This window comes from Aulonocara stuartgranti, assembly GCF_965226115.1.
Source record: "Aulonocara stuartgranti genome assembly, chromosome: 4".
Lineage (NCBI taxonomy): Eukaryota > Metazoa > Chordata > Actinopteri > Cichliformes > Cichlidae > Aulonocara > Aulonocara stuartgranti.
The window spans coordinates 28011888-28032174 of NC_138942.1; the positions used below are offsets into that span (position 1 = coordinate 28011888).

Below are 20287 nucleotides of genomic sequence, written 5' to 3' on the forward strand. Positions count from 1 at the left end.
CCTCAGCAATGGCCTTCTTATCTTGGACCTTTCCCGCACCCAGCAGTCGCATCATGTTCTTGGCTCCCTCAGCCATGGCGTGCTCCACACGGTAGTGATGCCACAGCTCCTCCACACGCAGCTCCGCCCCACACAGGTCCGGCTTACCTGGGACAAGGTGTGAACAGCACACAACATGAACAAAGGGCAAAAATGACTAAATATGACATAGAAACAGAAAGTGTAACGAGGCTTTTTTCCAACGATGCACTGGATCCTTTGTTTCCATTTGCTCATAAATATAACCTTAAACACTGTGAGAGTTCCACACAAATCAAAATTTGCAGGAGAAATCTAATTAAAGACATAAAACAAACAAAAGATGTTTTACACTTGGTCACCCCAGGCTTAAACCTCTGTGGTGGGGTTTTAAAGAACAGGCTGTTGATCCTCATCAAGCTGGAGACGGTTACAGAAGCATATCTCACGAATTTGATCCTCACCAGTCAGATGTAAGAATGTGTGTAAGAGCACTGTAACTCTCCACAATCTGCAAACCGGTCAGTTAGCAATGATTAGCTAATTAGCCAGGAGTGTTAAGGCCTGGGTAGCTTCCAAGAGGATAAAAGACATCTGTCACGTTTATGAGGCCACCATCATCATCACTGAACACGAACAGCGTGCATTGCAGGTCTGCAAGCACAAAGCACTACTCTCATTAAGGAACCATGCTAGCTTGCTTGAATGAAGGCTAAATGATCTTTAGATCATTTGATCTGCAGCTCATTTAGATGAAGGCTGTTTAAACAATGCTGTGTGGATGAATGAGAGCAAAATGGATTTCTCAGCCAGTAAGACAACAATCTCTAAACACACAAGTTGCTCTACTAAAGTTTGCTTAAAGTCCTGACCTTAATCCCACAAAACTACTGTGGAAATATCTGAGGTGAAAGGCTCATGAGATTGCAGATACCCCCCACAGACACGTAACATTTGATAATTTTGTCTCATGTGTCACAGCGGTACAGAAAGTTTTTCCAAGAGAAAGGTTCTGTAGTATCGTAGTACTCATTTGACATTGTGTTTTTGTCTGCCTCATTTAAAGCCTCTTTTATCTCTGGTTGAGGTCGCTGCCGACTTGTGGAGAAACATCTGACTCATTTCTGGCGCCAGTAAACGCTCCACCGTGTCAGCTAGCTCGTCTGACACGCTGGGTACATTGTGCGCAGGTCCTTGTGAGTGAGCGTGTAAAATAAACATTAAAGCTTAAATGCAAAGACTTCCACGGAGCTGAGAGGAACTGGAAAGTTGGGTAATACCCTCAAGAGTGACTGCATTTATGCACCAACAGTCATGTGATCCGCGTTAACATAAAAATGGCAAACTTGGCAGTTTTAAAAAAAGCTGAAGAAGCAACACGCTGGAAGAAAAGTGGCACAGACCAAAACAAAAAACATCTCCCCAATCGAAGTGTGTGTCTAAGTCAGCGAGCTTGGTGTCCTATCTAGCGTCGCTGCTGATCTGAGCTTTGTTTTATCCTGCCTGCTTATTCTCTTTCATCTCTCACTCCTTCCTTCCCAGCGCTTCGCTCTGTTGTCATCTCTGACTCAGTCCTTTCAGGCTCACTCCCTTCCTGGCTCCCCGCATCTGCCCGGCCTGCTCTCTAACCTCTGTTAAATGAGCCATGGCTTTTAGTTGTTGGGCAACATCAAGGGGATGCAGGAACATCAATAAGACTCTAACCTGAGAGAGTGAGGGGGCTGTAATGGACACTGCGCTTGTGTGTGCGCGCGTATGAGTGTGTGTTTTTGACTGGAAGACTATACGCTGTGAAGTTCTGAACCAAGAATTGATCCGCCCGCATCATAAAATATGCAGTGTTTATAAGCTGAAAGACTGACAGGTGGAGTAAAGGAGGAACTGAAAGATGAGACAAAAGCACGATAGGTACTTTGGTTGTCCTCAGACTGCTCCGTTGCCTGCATGGCCTTTCGGATCTGCATGCGGATGATGTCGATCTTTGTCTTGCTGTCCTGCAGCATCTGCTGAGCAGTCTGGAGAAGCTTCTTGTCCTGAAAAGTGACAAGAGATCATGTCACAGGTTGAACACCGGAAGGTGCAGGTGACAGTAAACATAGTGAGTAAGACTTTTTGCTGGTGGTTGTGCTAGTTCAGTTACCTTGGTACCGCCACTGGAATATATTGGAATCATGTTCTCTGCTCCCTGTTTGACTTTCAGCTCAATGTTCAGCTGCCGCTCCAAAGCAGCTATGCGGTGCTGATTGGTGGACGTCTGGTTGACGGGTCCTGGAGACTTATTTGAATCTGGTAACAGAAAGAGAGTCGGCTTAGGAGGTCAGGTTGCTTCTGATGCAGTCTTTCAAACATCACTTTTGTCAAATGGTCGGACATGAAGCTAAAAACTGTGTGTAGGTTTTCTTTTGGTTGTTTGTTTTTTACTTGTTTTACTCCATAAAAGGCCAACACACAAGACATTTATATGTTTTTACATATTTCCTGCCTAAGGAGGCATCAGGTTTCAGTTACAAGTGAGTAAAGTTTATATATAAAGACACTTTCAGATCGGTATTTTCCATCCATCCATCTTCTTCCGCTTATCCGGGGCCGGGTCGTGGGGACAGCAGCCTAAGCAGACAAGCCCAGACCTTCCTCTCCCGGTCTACTCCTCTAGCTTGTCCGGGGATAACACCAAGGTGTTCCCAGGCCAGCAGAGAGATATAATCCCTCCAGCGTGTCCTGGGTCTCCCCCGGGGCCTCCTCCAGGTGGGACATACACCTCACCCAGGAGGCGCCCAGTAGGCATCCTTGTCAGATGCCCGAACCACCTTTCCTGGCTCCTTCCAATGTTTTATGAAGCATAAATCTAGTAGCAGGAATCAGCTAAAGCTAACAGACTTTTTTTTAATTCCTGACCTTTTTTTAGGAAAAAAAACCTAAAGCTGAGTAATGCACCTTATAGCTGAAACGGTACATTACTCAGGCTTATGTTATCATCACATCATAACTACAGTTCTGGAGCTCGATTAAGGTGTTGTTCATTTCTTAGTTTAGTTTCACAACTGTTTTATAATCGTTAGGCACCATGTGGAAATATGAGTATGGAAAGGTGCTGATTTGATAAAACAGGAATGGAACCCCTGGTGCCAAACAATTTACCTGCTAAACATTAGCACTGATACTATGAGCATGTTGGTATGTTAAAGCATTTAACTCAAAGCTCCAGCGTGCCTTATTAACATCTCAGTGTTATCTAAAAGGAGGAAACACAAAAAGGCCTCCAGCAGCACAGGCAACATGTGATGTATGCTCCAAATCAGATACAGTAAAGCACTGTACCTTTGTTTTCTTCATGGCCTTTGACCACAATGTGAGCATCCAGCTCTTGAAGCTGAGCCTGGAGTGACTCAAGCTTCCGCTTGGAGCTGCGGAGCTGTGAGTCCACCTGCTGGGCATTCCTCTTGTCGGTAGTGGCCCTGCGCAGATTCTCTGCACCCTCCTTGATCTTCAGCTCCTTGCGGATCTCTCTGCGGATCTTCTCGCGGTGCTCATCCAGCCGCTGCTGCACACTGGAGTCTGAAAAGTCTGAGTTTTGGTCCAGACCGAGCTGCTGGAGCACTGACAGCCTGTCTGTGTCACTCTGAAAAAGGGAAAAAAAAGGAGATGGTTGTTATTGTTAAAGAGCCTAAAGAGAAGGGAAAGGTGATTTCCCACAAGAACATGAAAAAAGGTTCTATATTTAGGTTGCTGTTTATGAGAAGGATTATTCAGTTTGACCTAAGAAACTGATTTGCAGGGTGACGGAGCAAAGCTGAGGTTATGACAGTAAAAGCTGGAAACAGTCACCCTGCACATATTTGACAAAATGAAGCACTGCAGGATAAAAGGAGAGAAAAACTGTACGTCTGTGAGAGAATCGTCAACATTTGACACCTGCCAAGCTGACGTGGTGAAGCAGCATCAAAGCAGAGGCAGCACTTAAGTGTGTAAAGAGCTGAGTGCTCACATCAGCTCTCCTGCTGATCAACACTAACCAGATTACAGAAGATTAGAACAGCAACAATGCAAACTAAAATCAATCAGGGTCTCCTTCTGGATTGGTCACTAGTAAGCAAACATAATAGTAAGCATACATGAGATGCAATATTTAGTAGAGGAGAAAACAGAATATCACCAGATGCACAAGAGTTTAATTTGAGCTTATTTCCAGCATCATTTTTTTTTCTTGGTCGCTAATAAAACAGTTTTACATGATTAACAGTTAATAATCATCCTTATTTTTCTTATACTGGACCTTGGTGCAGCCCAGCAGTTAATCCTATGTCAGAAACAAGCTTTTTTCTGCAAGCCAACTTTCTGTGTGTTTCAAACAGAAAGTCTGAACAAAAGGTGGACGGACTGTGTTGATCAGAAGAGAATACAATAAGATGTAAAAGAAAGGAGGAAGATCAGGGGTGTCCAACTCCAGGCCTCAAGGGCTGGTGTCCTGCAGGTTTTAGATATCACCTTGGGTCAACACACCTGACTCAAATGATTAGTTCATTACCAGGCCTCTGCAGAACTTCAAGACATGTTGAAGAGGTAGTTTAGCCATTTAAATCAGCTGTGTTGGATCAAGGACACATCTAAAACCTGCAGGACACCGGCACTTGAGGACTGGAGTTGGACCCTCCTGTGTTACACGTTACATTAGCAGCTAATGCTAACAAGCTTGGTTACCAAACTGCATCCATAGATTATGCGTGAGCAATACACAATCAGATACCTGCTAATATTAGCTAGGAATAGTACAAAGTAACAGTTTCACTCACAAAATCAAACTAAAAACTTCTTGAATGGACTGTACAATTAACCACGCAGGAATTTAGACTGACGTTTTGCAGATATGTGATTGCTAGCCATCTGACATTAACTCTTCTGCCATTCTGGATGTTTGACAACCATGATGGCAATGTAGGGTCACGTGATTAAGACCTTGAAACCAGTCAGTAACCATTTGGCAACCAGTCGTAAGGGGAAAATGAATATTCCAACAACCAGTTGCTGAGTGTTTGCAGGACCTTGATGGGAAATCCTTTGCTAAAGCCTCAGGAAAACAGATATAGAGAGCAGTCAGTGACCTCCTGACAACCACTGGTAACTAGGGAAAACTGTGTATCTCCAACCAGCTGTGATTGCTTTGATCGGTAGCAGACTGCTGTGGTCACTCACAGTTTGAACACACTAACTTTTCTACAAGCACTTACCAGCTATTCTCCAAGCAGTAGTGAAACTGTGAAAAGTGTGACACAAAACGGAAACGGAAAATGTTTGCTGGCACAGTAAAAGATGCACCTTCCAGTACTGGCTGCACAATTGTTACTTAGAAGACAAATATTCTCCATTTCTGGTTTGTGTCACAGTTTCTCAAGTAACTGTGTTTCTCTCAGTTTCTCTCAGCAAGTATTTGCAGTCATGTTGACAACTTCTATCCAAACTGCTGGCAACCATGCCAATCTGATACTGACCAAGGCAATCATAAGGATGCTTTTGGTGGAGGACCCTCTTTGTGACCAATTTCATCTAGTGATAACTAGCAGCCTCAAGGACACATTCGCCAATCAGTTAAGAAATACATATTTTTACCTCAAAATATCATGTCCAGTATGGTAAGCAACTCGTGTGCATGATGTCACGTGAGAAATCTCTACTATTTTTAACATAATTTTGTTAAAGCTGTTCCGAAAGGCAACAACAGCTATGGGTGACACTGAGTTTTACTAAAAAACCCTGCAGACAGACAGGCACACAGCCCTAACCCTAGCTAGCAGCTGAACACATAGCTGTAGTAGATGTTCACAGCACAGAACAACACTCTATGAGGAGGTCAATAAAGCTAAAGCTTAAGTTGTTTAAAACAACTTTTAAACAACCCAGAAATATTAAACAGTTATCATAAACGTTTACCTGGCTGCCACAAATGTTCTCATTAGCTTTTTAACTCTTAGCAAATACCCGGTACCACGTTAGCCGCTAAGTTACGATTAACCTAGTGGCTATGGCTAAAATGAAAAGCTAGCTAAGAGCTAGGCAACAAATATTATCAGGCCTGCACATCTGTAATGTTAACAGACAGCCTTAATTTAACAAGGTGGCTGTAATGTATGAGTTACCAATAATAATAATAATTTGCAGCTAATTGGCTATACAGATTTAAAAGAATTTCTAGCAGGCATTTCTATTTCTTCCACCAAAGTAAACCTATAAAAATGCTTATTTCATTACTGAAGTTGGACATTTTAACATGGGAGCTTAACATAGGCATTGTTCATTTAAAAAACATATACGCTTGACAGAAAATAAGGGAAAGCATGATTAACCTGCTCTTTTAAATTATGTGCATGGATTAATTTAAAAGTTGTTAACAACAGCTGTATCAGTTGTTACAGGCTACACCTTCATCAACGCGGCTCCAAAGAAGAGTTTGACCTCTGCCTTTAAACTGATTTAAGCCGGTTGATTTCTCTCATATTTCGAACTCAGTATGATGATGATGAACAGGCGACTGGAAGTTAACTGGAGACAGCAGGCGAGAGTCATTTGATGGGGAAGAACTTCTATGTGTACCAACGGCTGAGCATGGAAGGTAGACAGAAGGAACCTGTGAATCCGTGGAGCTAAACCTTTATGGCAGCAGATGGGAATGGGCACTGATGCATCCACAGTAGACTTTAAAAATAGGAGAAGTTGGCTGGAAAAAAGTTCAGAGATACTAACTGAACCCTCCTCTGCCAACATGAAGAAAGCGGAAAGTAAGCATTTAAAGGCATACAACAGGAAGTGAAGCGTTTTGTGGTGTGGCTCCGCTCCTGAACGTCAGATAATCTCCAGCAAACTCAAACTACAGGAAACGTCTTTGGCAATTTGGTCAAATTTGTCAATGCAACCATCATGAGATAACCATCATTATCTTACCCTTTATAGATGCAGCCCATAAAACCAAATAAAACCTGATGACACTAAAAATGAAACAAAACATTTTTAAACAGCAAAACCGAGATAAAACTAAGTGAATTCTTTAAAAACTGTTGTAACATCTGAGGGCTCTCAGCTCCACTGTGCTGGAGTTAAAAGACGAGCTGCTCAGGGCCTTTCCCTGCACTGTGCAGCCAGCTATCCAGCTTAGCAGATCTGATTACAGCCGCTTAGGTCTCCGTGTCCATCCAGCCACACACAGGCTACGGCTACAGCACTGTTCTCATTAGGCCATAATCCATCGGCAACACAATGCACGACAACCAAACCACATGGCACAGGCCGAGGGCTTGTGGGATTTTAACTGCAGATTTAATGCAATGTTACGTCACTGCACAGCTCTGAAGCAATCAAACTGAGCGTGTCTCACTTGTTGTTGAAAAAGGTCAACTATGTTATCTTGCTTGGTCTAGAAGAACAACAGACGCACTATTTTTATACACGTATACAGAAGTAGGCATGTACGATGGATGCATACTGCTGTATATTATTAACATCGCTGATGATGTGGCAGACCTGAACAGCATGAGCGCGCCAGCAGCGGCCATTCATGGCAGAAAAGAAAGCGGAGCAACCATGAACTGCAGGAAGGGAGAGTTTGCACTCTGACGTAGTCCTGCTCGACACAATACAACTTAATCCCTGGTGTTTTACAACAAAGAACCTCTGGAGTGAGGTATAAGACAAATCAGGCAGCAGGGTGAAATCATAACAGTGGACAGCAGTCAAAATTCACAAGTGATTCGCTGTGAGACAGTAGATGTTTTTACAGGAAATGAACGAGGAAACTGACAGAAAAGAGAAGGGCCACAGTAACGCAGGGAAAGAAAGCGGCGGTGTTGAGGCCTGCTCCGGCCACAGTGGCCTACCGAAGACTCTGGATCACCCTGCTCGGGGCTATCAATCAACTGATCCCGTGGCAGGTCTTCCAATGCACAGTCCTCACTGGCCATCTTTGGCCTCCCTCCGGCTTTGCTCTTGGGCCACCACACACACACACATACACACACCCAGCACTGACAGCAGCACCAATCAGACAACACAAAGTCCTACTCCTGCCTCCCCCAAATCCAGGATGTCCTTCCCGCCAGGAATCAAAAGCCAGGCTAAATCTGGAGCGAGTGAACAAGGTGGAGGAGAGGAAGAAAGAACGGCATAGACCGAGCCCCACCTCGCTGCTTCCTGTTCTGCTCTTTGCCAGATAGAGACTGAGGCGTCATGCACTCTGTACACACACACACATTTAAGTGGTTTTGTAACTGAGAGAGCTCACAGTCACTCTGCTTCCTGCTACCGAGTCCCCATAGCTGAGAGACAGGCTGTTGTGATAGAGTCTACTACCAAAGCAAGTTCTTGTGTATTTTTGGCATATTCGTGAATATGGAACTATGATACACACACAGATTTTATGCATCCAGGTCAGAATTTCTGCATAGATAATAAGACACTGTCAGAAAAAGTGTTGGATTAAGAAAATAAACCTCTAAGTGAGTAGGGATGTGTCAAAGGACAAGCTGATGGATCTGCATTCCCTGGGATAAAGGCTGAAGCAAACAAACTCTTCTCACTTGAACACTAAGCCATGGATATTAAAAACCTGTGCACGGAGATGGACTTTGCCTGCAAGTCTATTTGAAGATGGCACAAAAAATGCTGAGCAGTCACTTCCCATACACGAACAAGCAGTGATCGCACATCAGCAGCACTGACTGATCGCGGCTGTTCCTGAGGGCAATAGATGGTCTCACTGCTGCCTGACTTCTGTACTCTTCCTGCCAGCGAGAGACAAGCAGGTCATGGGTTTATCTGACTCAGATGCTCAGCAGCGCAGTGGCACTGACCTTCCAAGCCCTCACTGTGCGGCAGATAGCCATCTCTGGCCACCGTGTATCCACCATTGCAACAACATGAGACACGAGAAGGGAACCAACAAGCACACACAGTGTGGCATTTAAAGAGGCACCAAAGCACATCCAGTTCTTCATATTCCCGCATTTTACAGCAAGGGGAATAGGAAGTGAAATAAGATGAAGTTATGCCAACCTATGCAAAGCACAGGCAGTTAGAAATGTTCTGATAACAGATATCCACACTGTGAAACATATCTGTGTGCGGGTAATAAAACATTTCCTTACCGGGCAGCTGTCACTCTCAGTGGCTGGTGTTTTGCGTGGACTGGTAGCTGCGGAGATAACAGCCCCCATGCATCCATGCTGTCTCTCACCTCTACAGATATGGCTGAGATGTCATCATTAATTCGACAGCAATGAAAGTGAAAATTTCCAAACTGATCTCAAACTATCTTGAAGCCTGTCAACACAAAACTGTGTCTCATTGTGTCTGTGAAATCGCAGGGTGTGCAGCTGCTAAAAGTGTACTGACCACATTATCAGGAACTAAGATCATATCACTTCGCTCTTAAAGTTACAGTCAGTTCATCTGATTTGGATTCAAAATTAAAACATAAAATTACTGTCAGTCAACAGTGCCAACCCTCAGCCTCCAAGGAGATCCACATAATGTACCAGTTTGAAAATCCTTGGTGACTTCCTTCATTGGCTATTGCATTCACAGGATTTTCTTGACCTCTGACCTTAAGGTCAAAGTCACTAAGATTCAAACTTGTCTGAGATTTTTAACAGATACATATAATATGAATTTAAAAATCCTCGGTGGCGTCTTTCACAAGTTATCAAGTTAACATTTTCACAAAACTTGACCTCTGACCTCTGAAGACCTCTCGGAGATTTTTCGGAGATTATTATGACGACATATTGATGAAAATCTGTAAAGAACTTTCACTCTCTGTGCTGCTGTTCATTTCTAAGAGCTCTGAAACTTTAAACGGGATATATATTTAAACATTAATGTTACCATCCCATAGCCTAATAAAGGACATGTGGAAATTGTCTTACTTTGTTGGCAGATCAAAGTGAAATTTGTTTCAAGTTGCCCATATAAAATCCATTCCCCCAGCAGATAATCTACACTGCACTTAAAACATGCTGTAAACAAGAGAATCAGTGAAAACGTGGCACTTGCAGTTTTAACCAAACAGGTTAACTCATGTTCAGCATCCGTTACCATAGTGATTTCGCCAGATAAAAAGAGAGTGACAGAAAGCTCGGCATAACTTGCTAACCCATTCATCTTGCTTCGTACTACACCCCTCTGAAACCCAAGGTTTTTTTGTTCTATTGTAAAACACAATACAGCACTCCTTCAAAATCTTCTCTCCGTACAATATGTCCAGTCGGGCCGCTATTTTTAGATCGCTCTACAGAAGTCCGGCTCTGTCCCCTTGCACTTGTGCATCTGTGATGCAGACTGGATCTCCACTGTGTAAAAACAGGAAGCTTTCAACTCGATTTTTTTTTAACTGTTGTTAACTTAGCATTTTAACAACTGTTTATAGCAACTTTTTACAAAAGGAAAAAACACCTCATGACAAATTTTAAGGCTTTTACTGCCTGAGCAGAAGTCTTGCTCCCCTGCCACCATGTACTCACTGTTTAGAGAGTGAAAGAAGGCTGTGAACAGCAGCAGCAACCAGACTGAGAAAAATAAAAATTTTATCTTGGTATTCAGCATGACCCTTGATGAGTTTGAATCGATAAACTTGATGACACAAATATCTGTATGAAAGAATAACAGTTTAACTCAGTTTTTCCTTGTTTGGCACCTTGTCCTCCATCAACGATCAACACCTGCTTGTTATCCATAGCCTTTCTGAACAATGACAGTGTGTTCAGAGCAGGGTATTTTTCCGTGACCTGGACCCTGCCTTTCATCCAACTGTCTCTGCTGATCTTCTCACGACTGGCCTGGGGAGTCTTAGCACCCCTGGCAAATTGAAGGACTGCCAGGGACTGGAGGCCTTAGACAGATGCTCAGACAAAAGTCTGACATCGAAAACATCATCCTGGCTTAATGAGATTAAAACACTGTATAAATTTTACATTCCATCAGTGAATTGATTAGATAAGAAAATACTCCACATAGACTTTGCCATGGCGATATAATAGGACGAGATTATGAATCTGAGAGAGGAATTCCATCCATAATTAAAATACTAGTGTTTAGTCCTCCTTGATTTTATTTTAAAGTTAAGTCACTGCTAACCGGCTAGCACTGGATCTTCTAGTCTTATGTTTTTCCCACCACATCATGGCAGATTTCAATCAATCAGCTGCTCATCCAGCAAGAACAAGGACCACCGGCTACAGTTGGAATTGTTTCTAGATGAAACAAGCCTATAGGTCAAAGTGTGGAACAAAACAACTCCCAACTGCTATCTTCATCTCTCTCTCTCTCCAACCCCTTCTGTCTTGGCCTGTCTGTATTTTCTTTGCTTTATACCTATTGTAATAATAATAGTGTTGCTCCCTCTTTCCTACCTCTCTTAAGCTTACCGTCCATCCATCGTGCACATATCTCTGGTAACAGAGGCTGCCCGGTAACGCCGGTGGGTGACAGAAAGCTATCCCTTTGATTGAGTTTTAATGGCCTGTCAACTCATCTTAACTCATCTGGAGTTAAAAATACAGATTAGGTCCATTTTGTTGGAAGTGCAGGCGGTCAGGGAATGCTTCATTCTGTGAGCACTCATTTTATTACTCACTCGCTCACAAACACCTGCAATTCACAGGCAACAATTGTAATGAGGAGGCTTGGGAATGGACTTTCTTACCTGAATCAAGTTATGAATAATTTAATAAATGAACCCTAAGCCGCGTTTTGCATGAGGAGGCGTTTTTGTCCCTGAAAGGGGGACTTGTTGGAAGTTGAGGAAAATTCATTTTCTTTCATAAAGGTTAAAAGTGAAATGCAAGGTCATGTTGTCAATTTTATTATGTGCAGATGTGGGCCATTTCTAAAGAACGTCTGTAGTGTGATAAACCTCACCTGAGCAGAAGTGGACTAAACAGAGAATTCCAATTAATCCCTGCACTTACAAACACACACACACAAACACACTTCTGCCCAGCAGATAAAACAAGGCAATGGATACCAACAGAAAACACTGAACAAGCTCGACCACAAAGATACATTAACTCTCATTTCCAAGACTGACATCCACAAACACACAGGCCTAATGTACTGTAACTGATTGGTAATGAATAAAACAGCACTGTAAAGGACCATGTCAGTTGGATGTTGAGGGTACCAAGAGGAGGAAGTGTTGCTCTGCATGATGTTGGCACAGCAGATCAGAGGGAAGTCTGCTTTTGGGCTTCAAAGTTAACTTGAGGACACTGTTACAGTCAGCGAGACTGAGCCGACTCCTATGTGAGCCTAGTTTCACTACCGAGCAGTAGAGTTAGGTATGATCTTTGATGTGACTGATGCCATTCTGTCCACCAAAAGCTACAGCAAACAGATCAATCGCTTATTTTAGCTTTTGTCTTGCATTTTGTTTTCTTGCATTGCACGGGGATAAAGTGGTAATAAATACGAGAGAACCAGAAATAATGGGGAATCTCAAGCCCCCCCAACTTACACACTTATCCTGCATTCATCTACATTACATTCCTGGCCATTTTAAGACATTAAAGTAACAGGGTGCAAAATAGCATCATTAATTGTCAATGCATTGCAGATTGCAGACAACTGAATTATGTTTTCTTACCCATCGCAATTTAACCCTTTAAGACCTACCATAGAACCAAGTCCGCCAGAGCTTATATTATATTTTTACATGCTGTAGTGCCATTTTTGGGAGCAGGTTGCTATACATCAATACAACCATGATAGCCCAAATTTTAATAATATGTATGCATTAAGTGCATAGTAATTACATAAATTGCAAAAAAGTGCAATAAACTACAAAAAAATTGAAAATCGTTTTTGTTTTTTTAACATATATTTCTAGTTAGAGAAATTTAAGAGGCTTATCCCTTAAAACTGTAAATACAAAAAAGTTGCACAAAATAGTTTCCAACCACAGCAAATTTATTTTGAGTATCTTCATAGTTTTATTTTTGAAATACACCAATTTTTATATACTGCAGAAAAAACAAAAAACAATCCTATAATGCAAATCTACAAAGAAAACAGCATGTGCATCAAAATAAACTATTTCCAGCAGTGCAATTTGACTTCTAAGCATCCCAGAAATGACACAGAAAGTCATAAAGTCAAACATAATTTTTTAAAAAACACCAGTATAGGCTTATAAGGCCTTGATGGTAAAAAACTACATTTCTGCGAAAATGACGTCACTTCCGGTTTCGGGCAGGTCATGGCGGACACGTGATAGTTCACGCTGACCTCTGTTCCAACATAGGAAGTGTTATGAACAGCTGATCGGATCGGCAAAGCGTGTTTCTGGAATATTATTTTTTTGTTGCTGCAAGTGCTTTTTATGCAATTTTTGCAAAGCTATATGTGGAAGGAAACCGTGACCTAGGACAAGCTGATGGCATAAGATGTAAGTACAACTCCTCCGGTTTCATATGCAAAAACAATAATTGCGCTTTAGTAATTAGTTTAGTAATTAGTCCATACAAGTAGATGAGTCAGTGAAGCTCACTTCTGACCGATGAAAGTGATATTGAGATGAGTTGAGGATATCCTGAACATTTCTATTAACATTTCTATTAATGCTGTCTTTGCCTCTGTTAGCCACTGTTAGATTCTGTTAGCTGCTGTTAGATTCTGTTAGAAATTTAACCTCAGTCAAGTTGAATTACAAACACCACTAAGTGCGGCACATTTTCTTACTCTTAAATCCCCCAAATTATTATCTAAAATATACAGAACACTTTCTAAATTAGATGAATCAATATCCCTTCCTACTGCAAAGTGGGAAGCAGATTTATCAGTCAACCTAGACCAAAACTTCTGGTCTCAGATTTGCTTAAAAACTTTTAAATTAATTAAAAATCCCAGTCTGCAATTAATACAATACAAAATACTTCATAGAGTGCACTATACAGGTCATCGGATGTTCAAGATGGGCTTTACATCTTCCAACAACTGCTCACACTGTCAAGGCAATACACCAGACAATTACATCCACGCTCTTTGGTTCTGTCCACCAGTGCAAAAGTTTTGGCGCGAGATATGTGAAGACTTATCAAAGTGTCTAAAATGTAACATTCCAACTTCCCCCTTAGTGTGTCTACTGGGCAGCTTAGATAATGTCACTTCAGAAAAGAATATAGCCCATATGATCTTCACTGCCCTATGCATAGCCAAGAAAACAGTCCTCATGAACTGGAAAAATAAAAATAATCTTAATTCTAACCAATATAGAAATTATCTATTAGATTACATTAGTCTTGACACAGCCTCTGCCTGTCAAGAACCGAAGTTCAACACACACAAGCTGGACCCAGGAGCAGAACACACACACAGCGGTACGAGAGAAAAAATAAACTTTATTATAACTGAGAGTGTCCCGGGAGAGTAGAAGGGAGAGAACGCACGGAACCAGAGAAACCGAGGGACCGGGAGAAGAATCGCGCAGGAAACGCCGAGAGCGGGACCGTGGGAGGCTGAAACAGAAAAAGAAAAAAGGATTATTGGGGTGCGGGTAAACCGGCAGCATACGAGGGGAGGTAGTGTACGCGTCTTACGATGATAGCGGGGCCAAGGGAACCGGAGGGAGGGGTGAGGGTCCGTGGGGAGGAACTCCAGAAAGGGCGAGGGGGCTGGGGCTGATTGTGATCCAAATTCCGGACAGGCAGGTGGACAGGCTGGTGGCTCAAACACGCCGAGCTGTGATCTGAGTATACAAGGCAGAGTTAGTGTTAGTTCACACGGATAGGTTTACATAAGGGCTTTCCCGCAGGTGTACGTTACCGCTGAAGGACGACTACGGACTGGCGTGGAGCAGCAGGCTGGGCAGGATTAAATGGTCCACCTGGTGATCGCCTGGGATGGGATGCAGGTGTGGAGTCAGTGGCCACGCCCACGGGAGTGGGCATCCCATCAGCACCTCAGACGCCGGGCCGCGGACCATGACAGTACCCCCCCCTCAAGAGTCGCCCCCAGGCGACAGGCCGGGACCCCGCCTGCGGAGAGAAGCATGGAAAGCAGAGATGAGGCGAGGGTCCAGAACGAAGGAGCGCGGGACCCAGAGGCGGTCCTCGGGGCCGTACCCCTCCCAATCCACGAGATACTGCCAGCCGCGCCCGCGCCGGCGCGCATCCAGGATACGCCGGACCGCATAGGCCGGATGGCCGCCGATGAGCCGGGCGGGAGGAGGGGGCGCGGAAGGAGGGCACAGGGGGCTGAGGCGGACTGGTTTAAGCTGAGACACATGGAACGTGGGGTGCACACGCCGGGAGGCTGGAAGCCGAAGCCTGACCGCCACTGGGTTGACGACTCGGCCCACCTCGTATGGCCCGATGAAACGGGGAGCTAGTTTGCGGGACGTGCCCCGGAGTGGGATGTTCCCAGCAGCCAACCAAACCTTCTGTCCCGGCTGGTAGTCAGGGGCTGGGGCGCGGCGACGATCGGCGTAGTGCGCATGCCGTTCCTTCGCACGCAGGAGGGCGCTGCGAACGCTGCGCCATACACGTTGGCAGCGCCGAAGGTGGTGTGGAGCCGACGGGACGGAGAGAGTCAAGTCCTCTTCAGGGAAGAGCGGAGGCTGATATCCGAGAGACGCCTCGAAAGGTGATAGACCGGTGGAGGACGAGGTTAGAGTGTTGTGGGCGTACTCCACCCAGGGCAGGTAGGTAACCCAAGAGGAGGGGTTTTGACTGGCCACGCACCGTAGCATAGTCTCCAGTTCTTGATTGAGACGTTCAGTCTGTCCGTTGGATTGCGGGTGGAAGCCGGAGCTTAGGTTAACCTTGGCGCCGAGAGCGGAACAGAAGGTCTTCCACACCTGTGAGGTGAACTGGGGACCTCGATCGGAGACAATTTCCAAGGGGATTCCGTGGAGCCTGAACACATTAGCAACCAACGACTGGGCAGTCTCAGCGGCTGAGGGCAGCTTGGCTAGTGGGATGAAGTGAGCGGCCTTGGAAAACCGATCTACAACGGTGAGAATGACACGCTTTCCGGACGAGGCAGGGAGACCGGTAACAAAGTCGAGGGAGATGTGAGACCAGGGCCGGTGGGGTGTAGTGAGCGGGTGGAGCTGGCCTGCGGGGCGCTGGGTGGATGACTTATTACGGGCGCAGACGGCACAGGCAGACACATAGTCCCTCACGTCCCTTATTAGCGTTTTCCACCAAAAATGTTTCTTGAGGAGGTGCGTCGTTCTGTTCACGCCTGGGTGGCACGTGAATCGTGCTGTGTGGATCCAGTGGATGACAGCTCCACGGGCGGCAGCAGGAACGAAGCGCCGTCCGGGTGGTCCGGTCCCTGGATCGGGGTCTCCCGGGAGAGCTCGGCGAATGGTCTCCTCTATCTCCCAGGTGAGGGCGCCCACCACGCAGGTGGCGGGTAGGATGGTGGCAGAGGGAGTCGCTTCGCTGTCGGAGGAGTACTGACGGGAGAGCGCATCGGGCTTGGTGTTCCGCGATCCTGGACGATAGGAGAGCGTGAAGTTGAAGCGGGCGAAGAATAGGGACCAGCGAGCTTGGCGTGGATTCAACCTCTTGGCGGTTCTCAGGTACAGGAGGTTCTTATGGTCTGTCCAGATGAGGAAGGGCTGAGCGGCCCCCTCCAGCCAGTGGCGCCATTCCTCTAAAGCGAGTTTAACGGCTAGCAGTTCCCTGTCGCCGATGTCATAATTCTTCTCTGCGGGGGTGAGTCGGCGTGAGAAGAAGGCGCATGGCCGGAGCTTATTCAGAGGCCCAGACCGCTGGGAGAGAACCGCTCCCACTCCCGCATCAGACGCGTCAACTTCTACAACAAACTGCTTAGCAGCGTCTGGGTGGGTTAGGATGGGTGTGGAAGTGAATAACCGTTTTAACTTAGCGAAGGCTGCGTGGGCTTCAGGGGACCAGGTGAAGGGCACTTTGGGTGAGGTGAGCTGGGTGAGCGGCGCTGCCACCTGGCTGTAGTTCCGGATGAAGCGGCGGTAAAAGTTCGCAAACCCCAGGAAGCTCTGAAGCTTCTTCCGTGACTCCGGAACCGGCCATTCCAACACTGCCTTGACTTTCACCGGGTCGGTCTTCACCTGCCCACCTGCTAGAATGTAGCCCAAGAAGGAGATGGATGAAACGTGGAACTCACATTTTTCCGCCTTGACGTACAACCTGTTTTCGAGCAGCCGTTGTAGTACGCTTCTCACATGGATGTGATGTTCTTCGGGTGTTTTGGAAAAGATCAGAATGTCATCTAGGTATACGAAAACAAACACATTTAGGAAGTCCCGTAACACGTCGTTGACTAGAGCTTGAAAAACCGCCGGGGCGTTGGTTAGTCCAAACGGCATCACCAGATATTCGAAATGCCCCAGTGGGGTGTTGAAGGCGGTCTTCCACTCATCACCCTCACGTATTCGAACCAGGTGATAGGCGTTCCGCAGATCCAGCTTGGTGAAGACTGTGGCTTCCTGGAGTGAGTCAAAAATAGAATTAATTAGTGGGAGGGGATATTTATTCTTGATGGTGATGTCGTTAAGACCCCGGTAATCGATGCAGGGGCGAAGCGTCCCGTCCTTCTTTCCCACAAAGAAAAAACCCGCAGCGACAGGGGAGGACGACGGCCTGATTCGTCCTGCCGCTAGCGACTCTTGGATGTAATTCTCCATGGTTTCTCTTTCGGGGCGAGACAGGTTATACAGTCTGCTAGAGGGCAGCGAAGCTCCCGGGAGTAAATCAATGGCACAGTCATAAGGACGGTGAGGAGGTAGTGAGAGCGCCTCGTCCTTACTGAACACCTGCTGAAGATCGTGATATTCGGGGGGCACGGAAGAGAGGTCCGGTGCGGGTGGCGGGGTTGAATTTCGTTTCGTTGAGGCGGAGGGAACGGCCGACCCCAAACAGTTCGCCAGACAGAACACACTCCAGCTCGCGATCCTCTTTCCGGCCCAATCGATGCGAGGGTTATGTTTCTGTAGCCAGGGGTAACCTAAGATAAGCGGGGTGTCAGGAGCGGGAAACGTGAAAAAGGAAAGCTGCTCCTGGTGATTCCCTGATGTGACTAACTGTACAGGTGCAGTTTGGTGGGTGATATAAGCAAACACTTGATTATTCAACGTGGATGCAGGGATGGGCGGCTCGAGTGGCGTGAGGGACACAGCTAATTTCTTAGCCAGTCTCTCATCCATAAGATTCTGTTCCGCCCCGGAGTCTACCAGCGCGGAGCATGTAAAGGTCTGGTTATTAGTTACGAGGGTAACGGACAGTAATAATCGGGGTCTAGTAGTGCTTAACGTGCTGCCCACCCGTATCCCCGGACTTACCGGTGGGCCGGGTCGTTTGGGCGGACCGGGCAGACAGCGATGCGGTGACCGGGCCTCCCACAGTACAGGCATTCTCCAGCCCGAAATCGGCGTTCCCTCTCCTCCGGAGAAAGCCGAGAGCGTCCGATCTGCATGGGTTCGGGCGGGGGAGGCGACGGAGAGCGCGCACACGCAGCCGTGGGCGTGGGCGGAGAAACACTGATCCCGGGGCGCAATACGGAGCCCATAGGTTTAAGCCGCCGCTCGGCATCCCTCTCCCGCAGGCGTCTATCGATCCTACGGGCGAGGGAAGCCAATTCTTCGAAGGATTTAGTCTCTTCGTGAAAAGCTAGTTGGTCCTTCATCTGGTCGGTTAGTGACCGTAAAAAAACCCCACGGAGAGCTGAATCGGGCCAACCCACGGCGACCGCTCTGGTACGAAACTCGACTAGGTACTCCGCGATACTGCGCCGCCCCTGACGGAGCCCCAGCAACTTCTGTGTGGCGTCATCTTCCGAGACCGGAGGGGAGAACGTAGCCCGGAACTCCTCCAGGAAATCATCGTAATCGCAATCACGAATGGAGTGAGATGTTAAATAGGCCTCAGCCCACGTTAAAGCACGTCCCCGTAATAAACCCACAAAATAGGAGATTTTAGCTGCATCCGTGGGGAAGGCGTGTGGCGTGCGGCTGAAGAACAGGGAGCATTGAAAAAGGAACCCCCCACACAGGTCTAACTCCCCGTGGAAGGGCTCCAAAGGCGGAGGCGAAACGCCGTGGGGCACGGGATCAGGCGGCTTGGTTCGCAGCTGTTCCCGAGTGTCACTGAGCTCTTGGTAGCGGTCCTGGAGCGATTGAAGCTGCTGGTCGTGGCGACCGAGAATAGCGCCCTGCTTATTAATGGCGGAACGGAGTGGTTCTGCTGGGTCCATACTGGCCAGTCCGTACTGTCAAGAACCGAAGTTCAACACACACAAGCTGGACCCAGGAGCAGAACACACACACAGCGGTACGAGAGAAAAAATAAACTTTATTATAACTGAGAGTGTCCCGGGAGAGTAGAAGGGAGAGAACGCACGGAACCAGAGAAACCGAGGGACCGGGAGAAGAATCGCGCAGGAAACGCCGAGAGCGGGACCGTGGGAGGCTGAAACAGAAAAAGAAAAAAGGATTATTGGGGTGCGGGTAAACCGGCAGCATACGAGGGGAGGTAGTGTACGCGTCTTACGATGATAGCGGGGCCAAGGGAACCGGAGGGAGGGGTGAGGGTCCGTGGGGAGGAACTCCAGAAAGGGCGAGGGGGCTGGGGCTGATTGTGATCCAAATTCCGGACAGGCAGGTGGACAGGCTGGTGGCTCAAACACGCCGAGCTGTGATCTGAGTATACAAGGCAGAGTTAGTGTTAGTTCACACGGATAGGTTTACATAAGGGCTTTCCCGCAGGTGTACGTTACCGCTGAAGGACGACTACGGACTGGCGTGGAGCAGCAGGCTGGGCAGGATTAAATGGTCCACCTGGTGATCGCCTGGGATGGGATGCAGGTGTGGAGTCAGTGGCCACGCCCACGGGAGTGGGCATCCCATCAGCACCTCAGACGCCGGGCCGCGGACCATGACACTGCCACCACATTAGATCAATTGCTCTGGGCCCCTTTTATCAGCTCCATCACCTAGTGGGGGTGGGGGGTCATAGTTTGGTCCCGCCTTCACTGTTGTGATTGGTGAGGGGGTAGGGACAGGCTTAGGGCGTCGGGGGGTTCCCCGGAGGCATCTTCCTTGGGGGGCTCAACCCGGGGTAGCGGTCATGTCCGGTTGGGGGCTCTGTTGGCTCTCAGGTGACTGTTTCCTCGCGGCTGCGTGCAGCGGGGCTAGGGGAGGGTCTGTGCTGACGGACGTGGGTTACTGACCTGGCAACCTGGCTGCCCCTGGGTGGGTCCGGGATGGGCGTGAGGTTCTGGGGGCGCTCCGTCTCTGGGCTGGGGCCCG

General features: G+C 46.9%; 1 protein-coding gene across 4 annotated transcripts in view; it reads right to left on the reverse strand.

Annotated features, from left to right (window-relative positions):
• The window catches only part of pkn1b (protein kinase N1b), a 52366-nt gene that overhangs the window by 13502 nt on the left and 18577 nt on the right, over positions 1-20287 (reverse strand). For 2 of the 4 annotated variants that reach the window (XM_082531025.1, XM_082531026.1), the window contains exons 3-6: positions 3337-3637; positions 2159-2304; positions 1931-2051; positions 2-147 (exon numbers count right to left, since the gene is read on the reverse strand). In XM_082531025.1, coding sequence (XP_082387151.1) covers positions 2-147; positions 1931-2051; positions 2159-2304; positions 3337-3637 — 714 coding nt within the window. Of the gene's footprint in view, position 1; positions 148-1930; positions 2052-2158; positions 2305-3336; positions 3638-7880; positions 8231-9146; positions 9363-20287 lie in introns of those variants that run through there. The other 2 variants (XM_082531024.1, XM_082531023.1) reach the window with 2 other exon arrangements.